The sequence below is a fragment of the Ziziphus jujuba genome, chromosome 7, assembly GCF_031755915.1.
Source record: "Ziziphus jujuba cultivar Dongzao chromosome 7, ASM3175591v1".
Classification (NCBI taxonomy): Eukaryota; Viridiplantae; Streptophyta; class Magnoliopsida; order Rosales; family Rhamnaceae; genus Ziziphus; species Ziziphus jujuba.
The window spans coordinates 2,167,955-2,190,451 of record NC_083385.1 but is presented as its reverse complement, the minus strand read 5'-3'; the positions used below and the strand labels follow the sequence as shown (position 1 = coordinate 2,190,451).

At 35.7% G+C, this 22,497-nt stretch overlaps 2 protein-coding genes and 1 long non-coding RNA gene across 5 annotated transcripts; 1 reads left to right on the top strand and 2 right to left on the bottom strand.

The window, feature by feature from the left end:
• Nucleotides 1-78: 78 nt before the first annotated feature.
• Nucleotides 79-3,273, top strand: LOC107423819 (soluble inorganic pyrophosphatase 1). Of its 2 annotated transcripts, XM_060818765.1 has the most exons (10): nt 82-237; nt 310-392; nt 1,096-1,228; nt 1,338-1,366; nt 1,510-1,575; nt 1,792-1,899; nt 2,270-2,335; nt 2,431-2,551; nt 2,641-2,722; nt 2,963-3,273. In XM_060818765.1, the coding sequence occupies exons 3-10, from the start codon at nt 1,102-1,104 to the stop codon at nt 3,003-3,005; spliced, it is 642 nt and encodes a 213-aa protein (XP_060674748.1). In that variant the 5' UTR covers nt 82-237; nt 310-392; nt 1,096-1,101; the 3' UTR covers nt 3,006-3,273. The 2 variants fall into 2 exon arrangements, with proteins under 2 accessions (XP_048335350.2, XP_060674748.1); XM_048479393.2 differs by having other exon boundaries at nt 79-392.
• Nucleotides 3,274-4,051: 778 nt separating this feature from the next.
• On the bottom strand, nt 4,052-14,640 carry LOC107423843 (endoribonuclease Dicer homolog 1). The gene is made up of 20 exons (XM_016033486.4): nt 12,550-14,640; nt 12,315-12,428; nt 11,271-11,481; nt 10,674-11,068; nt 10,328-10,559; nt 9,645-9,817; nt 9,425-9,547; nt 9,166-9,326; nt 8,766-8,999; nt 8,530-8,680; nt 8,262-8,444; nt 7,776-7,937; nt 7,604-7,699; nt 6,875-7,503; nt 6,476-6,576; nt 6,200-6,390; nt 5,202-6,122; nt 4,923-5,087; nt 4,450-4,832; nt 4,052-4,347 (listed from the first exon to the last, which is right to left on the bottom strand). The coding sequence occupies exons 1-20, from the start codon at nt 13,783-13,785 to the stop codon at nt 4,167-4,169; spliced, it is 6,042 nt and encodes a 2,013-aa protein (XP_015888972.2). The 5' UTR covers nt 13,786-14,640; the 3' UTR covers nt 4,052-4,166.
• A 3,725-nt stretch (nt 14,641-18,365) lies between these two features.
• Nucleotides 18,366-20,094, bottom strand: LOC125423910 (uncharacterized). 2 transcript variants are annotated; one of them, XR_009639745.1, is made up of 3 exons: nt 19,673-20,094; nt 19,322-19,482; nt 18,366-19,209 (listed from the first exon to the last, which is right to left on the bottom strand). It is a non-coding gene; the product is annotated as an uncharacterized LOC125423910 (long non-coding RNA). The 2 variants fall into 2 exon arrangements; XR_009639744.1 differs by having other exon boundaries at nt 19,322-19,435; nt 19,673-20,088.
• Between the last annotated feature and the right edge of the window lie 2,403 nt (nt 20,095-22,497).

Sequence of the window (22,497 nt, the reverse complement as noted above, 5' to 3'; positions counted from 1 at the left end):
CGCTTTTTTTTTTTTTTGCTTGGACATACAAGGCGCTTATTATTTTCATTTGATGCTGCTTTAATTAGCAAATTAATCCTAGATTTTAAACTAGGACCACAAATTTAAATGCAATGAAAATATGGCAATGAATGAATTGGACATGTTTTGTTTTTCCTACATTGACATAAAAAAATAACGAACTTTGAAGGTTCAGCAAGACAGATGGGCCTGGCAGCTATCTTCTCTCCATGAAAGGTGTTTTGACCAACCCTCTGTTTCGTAACCTTTTTCCCAAACCCACCTACTATATATTTGATTCCCCCATAGACTAACTTGCAGGGTAAAATACTTCACTGAAAACATCTTTTCCTACTTCGTTTTTTTCTTTCAATCCTACACCAACCTTTAAGGTACTTCCGTCTTTCTCTTCTCTGTGTTAGATCGTTTTTATTTTGTTTCTATTCTCTTTTCATACATGTAAATCCTGTTGAATATTGTAATCAAGTCCTTTTCTGGTATTGGGTTTAGTTTTAAAAGGCACTTTGAATCAACTTTGGATGTTCTGGTTCTGGTTTGACAAGTGAATACTGTTTCTCAATCTCCACATGCAATTTTGTTTATGATGCTGCCTTATATGAGATTGGAGGTTGAGAAGTTTTCAGGCTGCAACTCTGCAACAGACCTTCTTCAAAATTAAAATTTTTGAAGGGTTGGAAAAAAAAAAAATGAAAAAGAAAGTACCATACAAATGTAAAAGTGGATTTATACCTTCTTTTACTTTTATGGTTTTATCACTGTGCATATACAATTTTCACCGAGCACCATGTTAGGTGTTTTCTTGATATTTACTTTCAAATGTAAAAGTTATAACCACATTGAAGATCGATGTTTTTACCGTACAAAACAATGTTATTGCCAAAATGTTCGAGTATTGAGGGCTTCTGATATGGGGATTCTAAAATGGGATGCTTATCAAATCATTAGTTTCAACATCTATGATCTATTAACGATCACCGATAAAGTTTTACTTTCCATAAATTCAGAAAACAATTTTTTAAACTCTGTTTTTATTCTGGCATGATTTATCAATATTTACATCTGTTGCCTTTACAGTTAAAGATGAGTGACGATAAAGAAAAAGAAAAAGATGCTAATCGCAGCACTGTTCCACGGTTGAATGAGAGGATTCTCTCATCTTTGTCAAGGAGATCAGTTGCTGCACATCCTTGGCATGATCTTGAGATTGGTATTTTTATAATTTAATCATATTTAATTTTCTTGGTATAATATGCCTCTTTCCTTTTGCATATTGGTGGAAATAAATTAACTAATAATGATGCAAATATTCTTTACAGGACCTACGGCTCCACATATTTTCAACTGTGTAAGTTGTCAATTTAACTTTTAGAATGAACATAGACACCTTTTAAAAAAAAAAAAATAAATAAAACTTGTCCACGGAGGCAATATGCAACATAATGGCCTAATTTTCATTAACTTGTTGAATTTTTTATTGCAATGTTATAGGTGGTTGAGATAACTAAAGGTAGCAAGGTCAAATATGAACTTGACAAGAAAACAGGACTCATCAAGGTATGAAAAATTCACATTTTTCCTAAAAAAATGGAGCTCATAATCTTAGTTCTTGATAGGTATCCCTTCTTATTTTGGCCATATGTTGAAGCAAACTTCTAGGTACATGCTAAAAAGGATTACTTGGACAAAAAGGAAATTTAAGTTGTACTTTCTACCATAGAATCTTGGTCATTTTAAATGAAGATTGTTCTCACTGTTTGAATAATTTCTCAGGTTGATCGAATTCTGTATTCATCAGTAGTCTATCCTCATAATTATGGTTTCATCCCTCGCACATTGTGTGAAGACAATGATCCACTGGATGTTTTGATTCTCATGCAGGTGAGTTGTTATAAATGTATAATATCATACATCCTTTCAATGAAATTTATTTTTACTTACATTCCATGGAGACATGACGAAGAAAATTTAAAAAATTATGCTATAGTTCACCTGTGAATCTTCATAGATAAATACTTTTGACATTATCTAATTGCCATACTGATGATGGATTCCCCACATATTATCAAAGAACAACAGATCTTGATTGTACTTGCAGAACATTCTTAAGACTGATAACTAGCTTATGTATAGATAATTTCCCAAACGATGCATCACAAAATCAATTTTTACCAGTAAGTTCAAAATCTGCATCTGAAAGCTTTCTTCTGGTGTAACTCTGTAAATGAATCTGGATTTATGATTTGGATAGGAACCAGTTCTTCCTGGTTGTTTTCTGCGAGCCAAGGCCATAGGACTGATGCCCATGATTGACCAGGTACTCTATGTAGCTCAATAGCAAATACAAGTCTTTGCCACTTTCTTGCTTCCAACTTTTGCAATAACTTCATTTTTTTTGGTGCTTTTTTAAAGGGAGAGAAAGATGATAAGATCATTGCTGTATGCGCTGATGATCCAGAGTATAAGCACTATACTGACATTAAAGAGCTCGCCCCTCACCGCCTTTCAGAGATTCGTCGCTTCTTTGAAGACTGTAAGATTATTCTATTATTATTTTACATTGTTGAGGAATTATGGTGGTGAATGAGAAATTAAGGCTTTGTTATTCTTAATGTCTCACAGACAAGAAGAATGAGAACAAAGAAGTTGCTGTGAACGATTTTTTACCCAGTACCACTGCCCTGGAAGCCATCCAGTACTCAATGTAAGTGCATTCTTTTGAGAGTTAAAAAAAAAAAAAAAAAATTGTTTGGAAAGGAGGAATATTGATCATGAAGTAAGAAATTTTTAATATTCAAACATAAAATTAATGAGAAAAATTTATATTATGTTAATTTTGATGGCAGGGACCTTTATGCTGCGTGTTCATTAGGAAGCAAGAAATATATTTAATATTCAAATAATAAAAATTAATGAGAAAAAATTATGTTAATTTTGGTGGCAGGGACCTATATGCTGAGTACATTCTGCACACTTTGAGGAGGTAGACAGAGATCCACCAGGAGGAGCCATATTCTATTTATTTACAAATAAGTCCTTTTAAGCAACCATTTGGTGGAACATGTTTCTTTTTTTTTTTCTTTTTTCTTTTTTTAAGAAATTTTAAATATTTTATTTTTATTTTTATTTTTCTGCAATTTGGATGATTGAGAATCCCTGTTTGGTTCATCATCAAGAAAGTAGGAATGATGCAAGTGGATATTTCTTCTTAATTTTACATATATGATATTACCATTACCACTTTGCTTTGATCAATCCTGGAACCTTTTAGATTCTCACAGTAAATGTCATGCTCCTCAAATTTCCCCGCAATAAAATTGTCTCAGGCGTTTATTTTATTTCCTCCATTATTGCTATTATAATTATATTTTTATTTAGATATTTTCGCACAAGAGAGATAAAAGAATTTTCAATTATGAGTTATGATAGACGCTGAGCATCATGGTGATATGATCTTGGAAAAAAGCCCAAAAAATAAACAAATGAATAAAAAAGACGCCGTGGAAGGGAGATCCTAATAAGATTTTATTTTTTCAAGGTTTTTGTTACAGGAATTTTCCAACGGCTCAAAGAAATAAGAGCATTTTTTTTTTTTCTTTTATCCTGAAATAAGAGCAATTCTTCATGCAAAGAAATAATCCTTGTATTAAATTTTTTGCTGGTTCTAATTAAAATAAGAAATTTTATAATTGCAAGGTTGAGTTATATTTATACACCAACCCAAAAAGGAGATATTTATACAGTTTTTTTTTTTCCAATAATTATATTTATATAGTTGTACACAATCAAAAGACAGATAAAAATTCGGAAAATTATTTTAAAAAATGCTTTATAAAGTAAGCGTTTCCATAGTTTCATAAGTTTGTTTTAGACATTTTTAATTTTGTTATTGGACTTTGCCATGAAGAAAAACTTGTTAACCATGTTTTATTCTTCTTCTTTTTTTCTCTTTGTTTAAATGATTGTTACAAAATAACAAATGCTTTATCTAATCTATAAAATAGAAAAATATCTTCATAAAAATGCTACTTAATGCAGCCTGAAACCATTTTCCTTTTTATTTGATATGATAAAATTATATTTATTTAAATATTATTATTATTATTATTATTATTTAATGTTAAACATTAGAACACGACATGAGATAATCATGATGAGTACAACTTATTTAAAAGTTCCAAGAGAAGAACTGCGGCAGAGTCCTTGGCCTTCTTGACACTTGGCATAGGCTCTCCCACACACTCATCGGTCCAGCCCCGGTCAGTCGTATTCACACGTACAGCAAACGTGAATCTCTTGGCATGTGCAGGTCCACCCTCATTCACACACCTACAAAACAAACCCAAATTGTAAATTCAACATCAAACTCAAAACTCAAAACTAACTTCTTTAATATAAAATTTAGCCAAATTACAACAATTTCTTTCTTACCGATAGAATGGCATGGGCCAATTTCGACGTAAGCATATATCATTCAACGTTTGTCTTGTAAATGTTTGGCTGCCATTCTTTTTCTTCTTCCCAGTATCATCATCATCATCATCCTTGTCTTTTGCTTCTGCACTCTCCTTCGCTTTCAATGCAGCAAGTGCATTCCTCGCTGCTAGTTTCTGTGCCATCTTTTTCTGTGGATTCTGAGCAACTCCTACCTGGACACCATCAATGAACACTTCAACTGTGGCTAAATTGCCACTTCGAGTGGCTTTATATTCTAACCCTTCTGCCTGTTGCTGACATCGCTCTTGCAGCTCACGCACAGGATGCATTGGGAGTGTCTCCGGAGTAACCATTGGATGCAACAGAGGTTGAAACACCTAATAACAACATCGCTTATTCATTTACTACCCACAAAAAAATAATAATAATAATAAATAAATAAATAAATTGAGGGCCTTGAGGCTAACCCTCCAGACAACAGCAGTATCATGGCCACTGTCAAGAAATACAGCACCCGCAATAGATTCAACAATGTCACCAAGAACTTTTGGAGCTTTGCAATCTCCCAGACCAAAAGAGTTGAACCCTGGCTTTGACAATTCGGATTGAACTTCCTTCACAAAATCTCGAATCTGCAGAGAGAATCCAATACCCCAAAACTAGTCAATTCCAAATTTAACTATGGAATGCCATCAGCTTCCTATCCAACCATAAGAAAATTAATTGCTAAGAACAAAATAGAAAACCTGTCTTTCAAGGGCATTTGAGCCATGGCGAAGGTGCATATGGAGATTATGTTTCACAGCTACACGTGCAAAATTTTCATTGTTTACAGCAGCAGCTCTCAGGTCAGTCAACCGGCCTGGAGGCAGATTTGTGTATGTGAAGAACAAATGCCTTGTAATGAGATGATCTAAGACTGCATCACCAACAAACTCCAATCGTTGATAGCAGGATACTCCAGAAGATGGTCGGGAAGCATGGGTAATGGCTTCCACCAACAGGCCCCTCTCTTTAAACCTTATGTTTAAAGCACCTTCCAAGGCATCAAAGCTGACACTCCTAAGTATACTCTCTGGAACATAGGATGGCTTTGTTGAGCATCCTATTTCATCAGGATCAAACTCTACCTCAATTCCAATCCATTTCATAAGGTGTTTAGCAGCATGCTTCCCACCTTCTACGTAATAAACCCCAATAAGTGCTTCAACAACATCTGCAAGTGTCTTGCTTGATAGAACTCTGTAAGAACTAGAATCGCTCTCAAGCTCACCATCCTCCATTTCATCATCCTCATATCCATCTCCCGGATGATCTGTTTGATGTACAGTATCAGCAAGTGATCTCTCCTGATCAAATAAGGATGATTCTCCATCTTTGATATCCTCATCAAAGACAGGCAACACCCCAGGAGCAGCCCATCGAGATGGAGCATAGCGATCTGCTTGGATATATGATTGAAGTCCTTTACTCAAAGCATAATGATATAGAACCATATTGCTCACCATTTGTTGCCTCATTCTAGTAAGCTGACCTTCATGTTTTTGAGGGTATTTAAGAAAAAGAAATCTACTAACTACCCATTTCAGGTAAGCATCACCCAGAAGCTCTGCTCTTTCATAGCAAAATGTCTCCTGGCATGAAGCAGCAGTCAAGGCTTCCAAGATCTGTTATAAAAAAGAGGCACCTATTTAATGAACAGTTGTTAACCAGTTCAAATCAACAATCTGAGATGATAAAATACCTTTGAAGCAGGGACAGGGTAGTTGATTACATCCCTGAGCTGCACAGCAAGAAGCATGCTTTCAACCCTCCTCATTATTGAGGGTAATCGCTGGGCTCCACGAACAAGTGATCCAGGCAGTGGGTGTACTAAACACAACTCAGGAGGAAGAAATACATAGTATGTTTTGTCAAGAGTCTCCTCAGATTCACCTAAAAAAAAATACTGCTCCATTTGCTCAAGAAATTACAAGAACATGAAGCAAATAGATTTAGCAGAACAGGTGGAAAACATTACCTTCAGCATGTTCAAATCGAGGAGACAGAAGATTCTTACAGTACGAGACACCTCGTCCTCTTATAAGAGGCTGTCGCTTATACGCTAACTCAACTCCATACCTATTTAAAAAGAACCAATGGTTAGACGCACCATGCAATACGAAAAGAACAAGCTTATCAAATCTATAAGGATCAACCATATTGCCACTGGAAAATGAGTGGAACACCGTTTGGAGAAGCCCACTCAATTTTCACATGACAATAGTGATCGTCTCCTTCACAGAGTATAAGTAGCTTGTGATGTGCGTTTGCTGTACAACCTACTAACTGGAATCAAAAACATATTAAGCAAAAACTATAAAACAAGCCAAAGGAACTAAATACAAAAAATAACTTTGAGAAGTCAATGTGCGTATACTTTTGCTTGTAGTAATCAGCATATGAGCTGTACTCCAGAGGGCCAAGATAGCCTTCCTTCCTTGGGAAAGAGTTCTCTGCAGTCATATCATAGCGTATTGAATCTACATAAAACCTTTTCCCTGAGTGAGCAGCAGTTACAATTTTCCCAACCAAATCTTCTGCAGTGGTACAAGTATCCGCCATCATCAGTTTGCCTTTGGACAAATCCACATGCCTTTGCATTTCAAGGGCATTCCGATTAGGAACCAGTCCGGAAGCCTTCACAACATCATATTGTGCCACAGCTCCTCTAATCCCATATGTGGGATGGGATTTCTGCCCAAAAGCCATGCCATTACGCAATTTCCCAAACCCATACTCCCTTCTATCTCCCCCTAATGTTCGTTCATTTGTGCCAAGGTAAACATCTGGTCGAGCTCTTTGAAGGGGATTGCACCATGCATCTGTATTAATTATTTTTTTAACCAGATCCCAGTCAATTTCCCTAATAGGATCTACAGAATTATCGCCAACCATAGGGACAAACAAATATGCCTTTGCAGGATCCCAAGGAGTGGTGGAAGGTTCAACATCCACATCCAGTACAATGCTCATCAATCGTACATGAAAACTCTTAAGGGATGCCAACTGTTCATAAGTATTATTCAAGTATCAGTGGCTAAAAACCAATCAATAAAGTACTCATTTAAAGCAAACAGATTCCTATAGGGTAAAGAAAACACTTAACCTCATTCTGTGTGATATCTATTGACCCCCTGAAGACAAGAGAAGACTTTGTAGTCATGGTTCGAGCGATAAATAGATCCATCGACATCGATAAGACCTATCAGCGGAAAACACGGTTAAAGTGAAAAGAAATTATTACTGCACCCAAGATGCAAATGAAAATGAAAATCTACCTCTGCATCCAGCTCATTGCCAAAAAGCACAGCAAATTCTGAAACCTGAGTCAAGAATGGATCTTTAGAAGAGCCTATGTTTACACATTTCACTGCATACATGTAGAGACGAAGCAGTTTGGAATTGTCACAAACATCTCTTCCATATAAGATCCATTCACCCTGTAACAGCAAAGAGAGTAGATATCAATTTTCCAGGGAAAAGAAGGCAACAATTTTATTTTATTTTATTTTTTTTCACTGTAGTCCATAATTGATTATCCATAATTGATTATCAAAAAATCTTAATACTAGACACATCTTAAAATAATTGGATCACACAGCATCTGTTAATTGTATATTATGTTTAACCCAGCAACTGCAGTTTAAATTGTTCTATAAGATGCGCAATTGAATACTATGGCAATAAAATTATTGTACCTAGCCCATATACCTAAAAGTTGCAAGTAGACAATCTAAAGCATATGCCAATCAGAATGAACTAACCTGGAGAATATTAGCTACACCTTCAGGATAGAACTCTCTGTGCCTAGCAGTCCCAGGAAGTGGATCTCCTTCATCATTCTGATCTACCTTTTCTATTTCTTCCCCACTTCCCTTGTCTGGCAAGAGCATGTCAGTAAATGCTCCCATCTCATGGAGCTTCTTGCAAGCAGCCAAGCATACAGCCTGCACAACTAAGAAGAAACTAAGTTAAAATTCTAGTATGACAATGAGGTGAAGCTAGCATAATTATGATGAAGTGGTAGCATGCCTGTTGAGCAAGGCGCATTGAACTGCATATAGGACCCTCAAGGGTCTCAAATGGCGCATTGCAAGGAAGTTGAAGCTTGCATGAATATTCAGTGGGACCTCCTGGCTTCTCATGCCTCACCATAACAAACTCGGGACGAAGTATTGAATACCTAAAATTTGCATAAAATGCTACTAAATAACACAATATTCTTTAACATTAAAGCAGAAATATTTCTTGGAAAAAAAAAAAAATACCTATCACTAGGCAGCTGAGAGCAGTAGAAATGGATGAGTCCAACAGCAGAGTTTAAGCTCACAACAGCACCTGTTGTCTCCACCTGATACATTGTACCCGGTGTTAAATCCACTGAAATTAGCCTTGAAGTGTCCTTTAGAGTACTCAGGTCAGTTCTCTCAATTGCTTCTTTACGTAAAGTCTCCTCACTATTCCTGGCATTCCTTAAGAAGGCTTCATGGGACAGATTTCCCCTAAAAACAAAGAAAATTACTTATGCCACTTCCAAATTCAGATCCCATGAAAAACATAAAGAAAAGAAAGTTAATTATCTATCATTATCTGACACACCATAACCATACAATGACTAAAATAGTGACAATATTAAACCCATGAAATTAAAACCATGAAATTAAGTACCTCTCAACCATCAAGATGTAATCCGACCCAGGCTTTCTTGCACGGCCCCTAGACTGAATGTAAGCCAAAACAGTTTTTGCAAGGTCAAAGCGAATAACAACATTACATTGCCGAATATCAAGTCCTTCCTCAGCAACACTAGTGGCAACTAACAATGTAACCTACAAAACAAGCAGAACTTTTAAGATGAGGAACACCTGGCATATCAGAATTTTGTCCTCTGCATGATTCAGCAAGCCAGAAACACATATAAACATACACGGCCATCCCGGAATTTCGCAATTGTGTCCTGCATTTGGCAACTCCGCATTTCCTGACTATTGTTATGACCAATCAAACTTGCACACTTAACAAAACTCAGAGACGGAAGCTCTGCAAAGACCTGCATGCTTGGAAAAACATGATAATATATAGTAAGGAAATCAAAAGGGGAACTAATTATTAAGGAAAGGAGAAAACAAAGTCTAATCAGATAGAACCTTAGGAAGAACCAAAGCTGACACAACTCGCTCAACAAAGATGATTGCACGAAAATCTTCAGTGTGCTGATATGTAAGAAGTATTTTAATTAGTGACTGCACCTTTGGGGTCACTTTTCCATCAGCTACAGCGGCTCCTATAATCACATCCACATGCTCCCCACCTGAGACAACTACACAACACAAGCAGATCAGTTGACTAAGGAAAGCCAAGGTAATTATAGATTCAATAATAAACTCAGGAGACAGAGAATAGAAAGAAGAACAAGCCAATGCATGATGTTTGCAGCCATCCTTAAGCTATGGCTCACCTATGTGAGGGCAAACTTTTACCATGCAACTAGCAACTATTAAGGCTATTAATAATACATGATAGACAAAAAGCATTTCAAGTGCAGTTTTTTAAGTAAGTAGGATTACATCTGCAGATAAGCGGAAGAACACACTCTTGCACTACATAACCTAAACCAAATTATGTTCCGTTTTTTGACCTGCCATTCCCCAAGTTGGAAGGACCAGTCACATCTATTTTAATGTAATTAAAGGGAAAAACCACTTTCTGAATTTTCCACTTGCCATTTCAAAAAAAAAGTCTCTTTTGTTTTTCAAAACAATATGAGCTAGCCAACTGTTAGGATCTTTTTCTATTTAAGCAGTAAACAATGGTCAACAAACACACTCACCATGACTGTCAGGAAGCTCTCCCTCCTCAATGTCATCAGGGGCACTTCCCTCTTCAGGGACTTCATTCTCTGAGTTTGTAACTTTTGTTTCCTTGTCGGAAACAGCTCCTTCTGATAAATGGCATTGCAAGAGAGATACAGCTTTACTCAGGTAGGATTCTTGAAACTTGACATCTAGCTGGTAATTTGCCCTCTCATCATTTTGTAAAGCCGTCAAGAAAGATAGTGCAACCTACCAAAAAATAGACTAAGCAATCTTTGCAATTTATTTACACAGTTGGCCACAAGACATCAAATTAGAATCTATGTTAAGATGGTCACCAAAAAACTAAAGCAAAAAGGTTACCTTGTATGCACACCACTGACCCAATTCACCAAGAGCATAATTGACGGCTCTTAACTTTTGAATTAAATTAACTGCCCCATCACTTTCTGTTCTTTCTGACACACCATAAACTTGTCGCATCTCTTCCTTGGCCCCAGCATCTCTGGCTCCCATAAATTGCCATTTACTTCTTCTAGAGCTAGCCTTTGCAGCTTCTTCAACTTCAATTTCCATTTGTTTTATCTGTTCGTGAAGGGACCATAAGGTAGCTGCTTTGTCATACTCCACTACTCTTTCCGAGGGCATTGGAACATGTTTTTCCAGCTCTTTACGGTCTTTTACAGTGCAAACTATGGAATCTAGTTTGCTTTCAAGATTACGAATCTTTATTGCACAATCTACTTGGTTGGAAACACCTGAATAGAACATAATCTTCAGTTGCAGCAACATGTTATAATTCAAACATTGCCAAGAAAAAAAAGAATTGTGACTGATCAAGTCCAAAGTGTCTACAGATGGGATGCTCCTTTCATGGGAGACAACAGCTTCAAAAGATGATAAAAAGACCAGTGTAGTGTAAACAAAATCTAACTGCTCAAGCTTGAAAAAGAATAATACCCTTTAAGTTAACAGGAGAAGCAGTCATTCCAAATACAGAAGGTCTCTTCTCCTTTGGAGTTGTATGATAGAACTCAGACATCACCAAAGAATATGGATGTTTCTTCACAGCATGATGACACTCGTCTAGAATCAAGAGATTTATGGCTTCCATCTTTATTATACTGTGCCTCAGAATGTTTAGTAGAATTTGAGCTGTCATAACTAGCACCTGTTCAAAATAACAACTGAGTAATGAAGGAATGAGCAGCAACAGTGAGTAGTTACAGGACCATCGAGATGGGAGTCAAACAAAAGATAACAATAAATAAAAAGATATATTGAATTAAAACAAAAAAAAAAAAAAAAAAAAAAAAAAACTGAATAAACATCTCAAAATGGAAGTCCACTTAACATATGTGGAGTGCACATACAATAAGCTCTTCACACCACCCAGGTGTAGCCTTTATGATTCCAATCTTACGGGCCATATTCATTCAGAGAAACAAAAAAGCATAAATATGATAATTGCTTTTATCTAGTTTTGAAAAGATAAAACATTTTCTCTTCCTCTATCATCCAGAATTAGGTAGCATTCCTTCAATGCTGTATGTGAGTGATGATTTTATAATGTTAAATAAATGAAGATTCTAAAGGCAATGAATGTAATTTTCACTAAAAGGAATTAATTAATGCACATGTAAACCTAAAAAAATATCTTATCTTTTAATGTTACTAGATTAGGAATAAGAACTAAGCCCAACAAGATAAAGTTCCATAGGGCCGACAAATAGTCTAAGATATTTCCTACAACTGAAGTTAAAAGGCTTCGCAATTTAGGAGACAGTAAATAAATAACAAGAACATATTGCAGATAATCATTAGAAAAGAAAAAAGCAAGACCAAAGTGAAATGAGGAAATTGTATCAAGAGAAGTATATTAAAACAGTAGCAGCTAGCAGCTGAATAGAAAAACTATACATAGGAATACTGAAAACATCAGAGAAATGGCAAAACATACTCATAGATCACGTATCACGTTGAACAAATACTTTTAAACACTACCTGCTTTGAATCGAACTCTCGCTGCCATCTTCGAGAATCCCAGAAATCTTGACCCATTTCACCACAATAATGGCCCACTTGATAGCCAGTTCGCTCACGTATAGCTTCTGCTTGCTGCAAAAATTACACAAGCACGACATTAATGTCCATCCAGTTTGCAGTAAATAGATACCACTAAAGATTAAGTTGGTAAACAGAATACTGGGCTCCTCAATCATGTCCATGTAAATGTTACCTGATAAACAAGTGGAACCTTAGGTACTAGAAATACAGCTAGCAACTTCTTGTTTTGCTTTTGCAAATCATTGAAAAGGCTCCTGATGAGGAGGACAGCAATGAGTGTCTTCCCAGCCCCTGTTTCAAGGAAAGCTATAGTGTTTTTGTTCTTAGCTTGTTCAAGGACGTCCAATTGATATTTCCGGGCCTGCTCCTCAGGTATTGTTTCTTTAGGTTCTTCAGGTTTATTCTCTGCTTTTCCATTGCATTCCTGGTTTTTATCATTAGCTACCTTCCCCTCTCTATGCCTATCACCTTCATAGCTACCAATGCGGAAAACCATCTCATTGGACCCTGACTTATCCCTCTCCCAATAACCCTTTGGTTCCCTATCCCTCCAATCCCTGTCTCTTCCATCCCTTCTATTGTTACTGTAATGCTCTTTTCTCCTAACATAGTCCCTATCCCTCCTATCAATATCGTCCAAATCGCGCGGCCTTTTCCTGCTAAAGCATCTTTCCCTTTCCCTTTCCCTCTCCCTGGGATGATATTGTCCTCTTCCCAAGCAATACTTATCGTTCTTGCAGTTGCCATATCGAGCTCTCATGCTGCATCTTTCATCACTTTCCACATCTCTTCCCCTCGCAACAACCTCATTGGGATTCACGTTCTCATACTTCTGAAGTCCATTTTCACTAACCTCGTGCTGGCGGCGATGCTGCTTGTGTTCCCCATTTCCATTGACCAACTTAATCCCACGGCCAGCTTCACCATTAAACTCGGAATTCCGGCCACCATTTTGGTTGGTAATGGTACCATTAGGTGCGGCAATCGAGCCCTCAACCTGCACCACGGCCTTGGAAATCCCTGACGCCCCACCATTCTGTAAGCAAGCTTCCCCGACGCTGCAACTTCGTGTCCCATTGCCAAAGGCCGTAGGAGTAATAGTATCAGCAAGGCTATTGAAGTCCTGCAGCGAAGGAAGTCCAGCTCCATTTTTTATACTATCGAGAATGTGATCCAGCCCTCCGAAGAAATCGTTAACAAGTCCGTCCTCCTCCTGATTGCAATTTTCAGCTTCGCGGTTTGCCGTGGAGTCGGGCGCAATTGAAGTATCACCGAAATCCACCAAACCGCCGATTAGGTCGCAGGAAATATCTTCGCAAGCGTCTAGCCAGTAAGAAGGTCTCACCTCCTCCGTACCCAAGGAACGAATAGGTATAGGGTTGTTTGAAACCCTAGCTTCATCCGCCATAACGAATACTGATAATCTTAATGCGATATCTACTATCACTACCGGTAGTAATAGCTATATTTTCTCAGACATCAAACTATTTTTATGTATAGATATATTTCTTGACAAAGAATTGAAAGGAAAATAAAAAATAATAGTTAACTTTCTTTATCTTATCAAAAATCTGATCAAAATAAGAACTGAGCGAGAAAAGTGTTAGCAGGAGGAAAACCTGCGTTCAGAGACCCAAAAAAATTAAAATAAAGGAGGAAAAATGAGAATTTGTATAAAATTATAACAAACAGAGAAAGATTGTGGGCAAGAAAGAAGAACTTTCTCTACCAAATAAAAATTAAAAAAAAATTAAAAAAAAAAAGAGAAATAAAATGGAAACGCTGAAAATAAAAGAGAGTACAGAGAAGAAAGTGCAGAGGCTGCAAGACGATGAATCCCACCCCAAAAAAAATAAATAAATAAATAACCGAAAACGTAAAGAGAGGGTTTTTGGTGAATCAGAAGGAGTGAGATTGAAGCGGTGTATTTAAATTTTGTATAAAAAGGAAAACCCTTTTAGAGAGAGACTATTATGAACAAGATTTTTTTTTTTTTTGGGTTTTTTTTTTTTTGAGTGTGTGTGCGAATCTGAAATGGATTCCAGGGGTCTATCTATCAAAGCGTACTATGCTTTCTTTGACTGACCACCGGGATCACCTCCAGTATCACAGACACGCCGTGCTTCTACTTGCTCCGCCTTCCTCCTTAGCTTCTCTACCTGAGAGAGACTTGAAAGCCCCAAACCAAGGAGAAAAAAGGCTTTGATTTTTTTCCTTTTTTTCCCTTCTCTTTCCTTTTTCTTTTTTTATTATTTTCATTAAATGGGTCGGAAAACAGAAAAGTAAACCACGTTAAAACTTACAACAGAAAAAATAAGACAGAATTATTAAAAAATAAATAAATGAATAAAATGAATAAATCCATGGTCGATCCGCCCCGCCCCATGACTCATGAGAGTTTATTTTAACTATAAGTTTTGACCCACCCATAACCCAACGGCTTCCCCAAGTTAACGGCTACACTTAGTGTAAAAACCTTCACCTCCCAATTACTTATCGCCACGTATTTGCGTGCATATTTCCTTTCAGTGACCGTCCCGTCTAGTCGCTGTCAACTTTTTCAGACAGCAATAACGTAGGATTTTTGGACCAACTGCCTTGCAACTTACCACCCCAATGTGGACGTCGGACAGTGGTCGGTGGATTTATGGAACTCGAATCTAAGGGGATTCTTCTCGTGTAATTAGAAAGATAGATATCTTTCTCAAAGTCAAACTTGATGGAAGTACGGCAACCGTTCGATATGATTTATTCTCACATGGAAACCAAAAAAAAAAAAAAAAACTATTCCAAGATCAGACTGAATATTTTTATCCTATCAGATTTTCTTTTTTCATGTGGGATCCACAGTCCCACCATTGGCCAGTGATGACTGACCGGTTGGTTTGTTAGTTGTATCCCATTTAATACCCTTCTTAATTTTCGTTCCTTCCTAGTAATATATCTATTTCTGTTTTCTTTTTAACAATAATATATTTTTCTCTTTAATTAATTTTATTTTATTTTATTTTTTGGTAGAATGCAATTTAATGATGATCTTACAGAAATTTTTTTAAAATAAATAATAAGCTCATAGACTAAAAAGATATTCCTTATCAAAAAAAAAAAAAAAAAAAAAAAGAACAAAAAGACGACGTTGCCATTTGACTGATTTATGTACTCCTTGGTAGAAATTCCAAAATCCAAACATGAGCTTAACCCAAGAAGCCCATAGGTTAAGATTCGTTTCTTTCTGATTGAAATGGGTCGACTCATTTCAAGCAAACAATACGTAAAAATTTTAGGCCCCGAGTGCAAATTCAATTGGATCTAAGCCCATTCCCTACAACAGTATGTCTCCCAGGCCCGTGCACAGGCATTGTCAACTAGCCCAGTTTTTTTTTTTTTTGCAGTTATTTCATTATTATAGATGTTTTACCATTGATTTTATGGTCGGCAACACCAAAGCTAAAAAATATCAAATCAGTTTATGGTGGTTTAAAACCTTACCAATTGCTCAGACAAAAATAACCGATGGAGAAATTAAAGAATTTGAAACAATTAAAGCAAACCACTTAATTGCTTCTCTTTTAAAGAACTTTTAGATAATATTCGGCTTGAAAAGGACTAAAAAGAAGTTGTGAATTATTACTATTTTCATTTTTTCTCAGAGTTTTGTCCTCTTAAGGTAATTAATATAGTAAAAAATAAAAAAATAAAAAAATAGAGTCCATTTTTTGTGGAGTAGCATTCGTTTTGAAGGTTGAGGAAGTTCAAAGGGTTTGTGGTGGTGGTGGTAATGGTGGTAGAAAGATTGTTCCAGTGTGATTGAATCTGTAGCCGTTGGCCGCCATGGCACAAATACTGGTATTAGTACTCTACCGGTACAAAGCCTTGGACAATTTGGTGTAAACATGGAGTACTCTCCTATTCAAGAAGAAGAACCGGATTGCGATATATTGTCTCCTAGTAGAACTGCAGTACCGGATGTGAAAATGGCTTCTTAGAGTTGCTTATGTTACACATTTTGTTCACACTTTTACTTGTATTGTATATGTATGATTTAGTTTATACTTGAACAGATACAAAGAAATTCTGCTAGCAATCCTTATTTCAAGTTACTTCCAAGTTATTTTTTTTGGCTATGATGGTATGGTTTCCATATCTGATCATGTACCCTGCGGTATACCATGTGGTAAACTCAGTATATATCTAATGTTATGTATGTATTCTACAGGTTTGGGAATTTCCATCTTCTGTGGTTTTCATTATTGATTTATTTGTTGTATCAGCTAACACTGTCGCATTGAAAGGTCAGTTGATACAGCATTTGCAGATGTACAACATTGTTTATAATCTGTTCCTGTTCCTGTTCTTTCCTTTCACCTCTTTGTTTTGATGCTTTTAAATTTAAGACAAGATATCTAACGATTAAATTCTGTTCTATCAAAATTTGAATTAAAGAAATCAAGTCCTTGAATGTTTTAATTTCTTGAAAACAAACTGGTGGTTGTAGAATTCCTGTAGATTTGATAAAAATATTCATTGCTTAATCTAACATCGAACTGCTGAAAGAAAATACCTTAACAATTTATAAACATGTACAAAGATTACTTGTCAATTTTTACTAGTTAATTTTCAGTATTTGTTACTGTTAGCTGGTTGAAGCATTTTGTAGTCCTATGACGTGGAATATCACTAATTACTATCATTAATTAGTAATAACATTTCTATTCTTTTGTCTTTGATGAACCAGTGATTACTGAGTCAACGATAAGTAGATGTATGTCTATCTGCTCCTGTGCACTAACAAAATTTTGTTTTCCAAACTTCTTTCTTCCACTTAAATAGTCGCATTATTCAGATTTTATGTTCTGTAAAAAAACTTATTACAGGAAGGGCCTCTATTGTTTGAGTAGAATGCTTTAAAATTTGTGATTGAATTATGCGTTTGCTTGATTAATGAAAACAAAAGTATGCATAGTGGAATTTAATCAGTCTATTAGCTGACATTTCAACTTCCATTTTCTTTCTTTCATTGCTTCTTTCTGAATCCAATTTCTTTCGATGTAAAGTGATGAGAAATTTTCAGAGTCAATGGAACAACTTTGGTATGATGTTATTTTGAAGCATCAATATTATTTGATAGAAAACCTTTCACGTTGTTTGTAACTAAAGGCATAGAAGCACAGTTGCCTAGAGCGTAGGTCTTATAACATCCTGAGGTTGAGAGTTCGAGCCTCTCTCACGCCATTTTTATATTTTCATTTCCTTTTTCAATTGCTCAGAGAAAGAACGCCTATTAGCAATCCAAATACTACATGAGCACAGCAGCTTTAAAAGAAACAAACTTGAACGAATGAAGATAATATGTACATGTATTTCTCATTCATCATTAAGGTTCAAAACAACTCTCAATTAACGCTACAATATTGTAAGACTTCAAATGAAGCTAATCCCTGGTCAGTGAAATGAAAGAACGCTAACATATCCTAGCTATTTCATCACCACGTTACACAATTTGTGTATTGTGGTGATAAATTACTAAAAATATGCAAAGACATGTAACCAACTGGAGTAGCATTACAAGTTACAACCCATAATATTAATTGCCTATACTCCCTTTTTTTTTTTTTCTTTTTTTTTTCTTTTTTTTCTTTTTTTTTTTACTTTTAGTTTTTCAGTTTTTAAAATTTTGTTTTTTGTTTTTTGTTTCTTAGTTTTTTTGGGTTTTTTTTTTAGTTTTTTAGTTTTTTTTTTGGGGTTTTTTGTTTTTTTTTGCTTCTTTTTTTTTCTGTTTTTTTGTTTTTTTTTTCCTTTTTTTTGCTTTTTTTTTTTTTGGTTTTTTGCTTGTTGTTTTTTGTTTTTGTTTTTTTTTTTTCTGTTTTTTTGTTTTTTTTTCCCTTTTCCTCTTTCTTTGTTTGCCTTTTTTTTTTTTTTTCCTTTTTTTTGTGTTTTTTTTCCTTTTTTTTTGTTTTGTTTTTTGTTTTGCTTTTGTTTTTTTTTTTTTTTTTGGTTGGTAATGGTCTACTGTCTAGCACCAGATTCCAAATAAAGGGTTCGAACCATCAGGTCTGCAACTTGATTGTCTCACCTTGTGCTTTCAACTAAGACTATAGTGTTCGAACCATCAGGTCTGCAACTTGATTGTCTCACCTTGTGCTTTCAACTAAGACTATAGTCTCACAATTTCAAGTCAACCAAGACTATATAGTCTCCGAATGCTTTCAACTAGACTAATTTAGTCTTCTAATATTTTCAATTTAAGTCCTTTGATCTTCAGACATTTCCTTTTAAGGAGTTATTGTTTGACCTGTGCTCAATACTTCCCAAACTTTCATTTTCCCTTGAGATATTTCAGTTTTTCTATTGGAGAATATCACCAAAAGCATTGTAATAATGCAATTGAGAGGCACACTATCATAAGGCTCCTTATGATATTCTCAGGGCCTGTTTGAGATGCTAGGTTACATGGACTAGACTAATTTAAATTTTATTGCATCATGCTTAATAAAGTGGTCATTGGCTATTGGAATGAAGAATTCTTCACTCCAATAGCGAATGGACAGTATCACTTTACCTGTCCATGGTCTTCATGAGCTTAAAATGGTGATGGGTTGCTGGAGACATTAGAAACAGGGTCTATTGGATCCTGCTGGAAGTATTCATTATCGCCAACTAAAAGCGAACTCACGAATTCATCAGCTTCAGACGGCCGTTGCAACTCATTCGAGGCATTGCCAGAGCCATTGGGATGGGGAAAATTAACTTGCTGCTTTGCAGAGGGGTCCTCATTCCATGGTTGTGGAGGCCCAAGGACCGAATTGAGATTCACATCTGAGTGATCACATACCTGGATTACAAATCATAAACCAAATAAGTGAAAGGTATAGATACACTTTCCATGCATAAATCCATGCTAATTTAATTGGTTGAAAATGTTCATAAAGCACGCTTATTCTCACCTCCAGAATCATATTGCATAGTTCATTTTCAGAATCAGTCGGTTCACCATCATCACCATTAGGATTTTGCTCGTCATCTGGTTTTTTGTCCGAGCGATAGATAACAAAGGGTCTCTGAACAAGCAAGGAATAAAAGATTTGATATCATGGTGTATGAAATGCTGCAATATGAATTAAACATGAGTCACAGCATTAACAAAGTGTTAGTCAGTCATAAAACTTGATACGAAAGAGAAATATTAACAACAGACCTCGTAATATTGAGATTGTACATATTCTTATAAAAACAAGCAATTGTCCACATTACTGCACCATGCTTTCATGATGATCGGAAACAGAACAAATTCCTACCTAAATATGCAGAAACAGAAGGTCTCTTCTCCTTTGGAGTTGTATGATAGAACTCAAAGATCACCAAAGAATATGGATGTTTCTTCACAGCATGATGACACTCGTCTAGAATCAAGAGATTGTTGGCTTCCATCTTTATTATACTGTGCCTCAGAATGTTTAGTAGAATTTAAGCAGTCATCACTAGCACCTGTAGTGCAAAATAACACCTGAGTAATGAAGGAATGAGCAGCAACTGTCAGTAGTTACAGGAACATGGAGCTTCTCTACCTGAGAGAGACTTGAAAGCCCCAAACCAAGGAGAAAAAGGCTTTGATTTTTACTTTCTTTTTTCTTTTTCCCTTCTCTTTCCTTCTTTTTATTATTTTCATTAAATGGGTCGGAAAACAGAAAAGCAGACCACGTTATTGCAACTTACAACAGAAAAAAAAAGATAAAATTATATAAAAAAAAAAATAAATAAATAAATGAATAAATCCATGGTCGATCTGCCCAGCCCCATAAGAGTTTGTTTTAACTATTAAAGTTTTAACCCACCCATAACCCGACGGCTTCCAACTTCCGAAGCTTTACTGTAACGGCTACACTTAGAGTAAAACCTTCACCTCCCAATTAATTATCGCCACGTATTTGATTTCATATTTCCTTTCAGTGACCGTCCCGTCTAGTCGCTGTCAACTTTTTCAGACAGCGATAACGTAGGATTTTTGGACCAACTGCTTCGCAACTTACCACTCCAACGTGGACGTCGGACAGTGGTCGGTGGATTTATGGAATTGGAATCTAAGGGGATTCTTCTCGTGTAATTAGAAAGACAGATATCTTTCTCAAAGTCAAACTTGATGCAAGTACGGCAACCGTTCGATATGATTTATTCTAACATGGAACCCAAAAAAAAAAAAAAAAAAAAATTATTCACAAGATCAGACTGAAGATTTTTATCCTATCAGATTTTTCTTTTTTTTCCTATGGGATCCACAGTCCCACCATTGGGTAATGATGACTGACTGGTTGGTTTGTTAGTTGTATCCCATTTACCCTTCTTAATTTTCGTTCCTTCCTAGTAATATTTCTATTTTTATTTTCTTTTTAACAATAATATTTTTTTTCTTTAATTAATTATTTTTTTTTAAGCAAAATTCAATTTAATGATGATCTTGCAGGATTTTTTTCTAAAATAAATAATAAGCTCAGAATAAAAAGATATTCAAAAAAAAAAAAAAAAAAAAAAAAACAAAACAAAACAAAAAGACGACGTTGCCATTTGACTGATTTTATATGCTCCTTGGTAGAAATTCCAAAATCCAAACATGAGCTAACCCAAGAAGCCCATAAGTTAAGATTTGCTTCTTTCTAATTGAAATGGGCCGACTCATTTCAAGCAACTAATAGGTAACAATTTTAGGCCCCTTAGTGCAAATTCAATTGGATCTAAGCCCATTCCCTACAACAGATCGTCTCCCAGGCCCGTGCACCTGCATTCTCAACAAGCCCAGTTATTTCACTATTATAGATGTTTTACCAATGATTTTATGGTAGGCAACACCGAAGCTACAAAATATCAAATCAGTTTATGGTGGTTTAAAACCTTACCAATCGCTCAAACAAAAATAACCAATGGAGAAATGAAAGAATTTGAAACAATTAAAGCAAGCCCCTTAATTGCTTCTTTTTTAAAGAACTTTTATATAATATTCGGCTTGAAAAGTACTAAAAAAAAAGTTGTGAATTAATTTGTTTGTTTGTTTGTTTTTTTTTTTTTCTTTTCTTTTTTTTTTCTTTTTTTTCCTGAGAGTTTTGTCCTCTTAAGGTAATTAATATGGTAAAAAAAATAAGTCCATTTTTTGTGGAGTAGCAGTACAGACAGATTATCTGGGGATAAAAACCAAGGGGGGGAAGGGAGGGGGTGGGTTTTCTAGTGTTGTAGTTGGAAAAGAACTTGAAGTTAAAGAAAGACGTTGAACATGAACCATTTGATGTGGACGGTATCGACCCGATCACATGCAAATGTCAAAGGGCAAAATTAGTCATCTGTATGAACAGCAATGTACTGCCCCACTACTCATCAACACTCCAAACCCGCTTTTCAAATGCATGTGGAGCACGCTTTCTTTCTCTCTCTCTCTCTCTCTCACATTAATCATCATCACTATATATCTATCAATCTCCCTAATTCATCTTCAATTATCAGGTGGTCGGCGGTCCATTCTGTGCCAAACCCCTCTCTCTTTCTGTCTCTCTCTCTTCTCCCATATAATGCTTTAGCTTTGGCTTTCTGCTTACTGTAATGTCCCTGCTGCAACAACAGTATACCCACAGAAAAGAAGAAACATATGCTTTGAAACAAGTGCTGTAAGGTGCATGGTAATGGGGACGAGAAGGTGTATTTGTCCATGGATTTTTTTTTTTTTTTCTCCTTCCACTCTCCGTACGGCTATAAATAGGTTAGCATACACTTTTTTCTAGGAAAAAAACAAAGGAAGGGAAAATAAAATAAAATAAAAAAATAAAGGCAGGAAAATATTAATTATACATTATACAAATATGTGTATATTTTGTTCTGGGATCCACATCCACTCTGTTTAGCATTCTGTATGTATATTTTTGATTTGGAATTTGGACCACCACTATCTTGCATAATAGTCGTCCTCGATCAAATTCATTATCCCTGCATTATCATCAACATAGCCATCAAAATAAGATACAAATTAGGGGTAGGTTTCTAGGCTTTCCTAGCCACAAACAGCATCTTCATGTGTCTGTGATATCAAGAATTGAATTTTTTTACTTTTACCTAGCTATTAATTACATATATATGCTGAAAT

Coding starts and splice junctions, on each gene's coding strand:
- LOC107423843 (XM_016033486.4), bottom strand. CDS start 13,785: ATGGCGGATGAAGCTAGGGTTTCAAACAACCCTATACCTATTCGTTCC. Junction 9,818..10,327: donor AGAGCTTCCTGACAGTCATG/GTGAGTGTGTTT, acceptor TGTGTTGTGTAG/TTGTCTCAGGTGGGGAGCAT. Junction 6,123..6,199: donor ACCCTGTCCCTGCTTCAAAG/GTATTTTATCAT, acceptor TTTTTATAACAG/ATCTTGGAAGCCTTGACTGC.
- LOC107423819 (XM_048479393.2), top strand. CDS start 1,102: ATGAGTGACGATAAAGAAAAAGAAAAAGATGCTAATCGCAGCACTGTT. Junction 1,367..1,509: donor CTCCACATATTTTCAACTGT/GTAAGTTGTCAA, acceptor GCAATGTTATAG/GTGGTTGAGATAACTAAAGG. Junction 1,576..1,791: donor AGAAAACAGGACTCATCAAG/GTATGAAAAATT, acceptor ATAATTTCTCAG/GTTGATCGAATTCTGTATTC.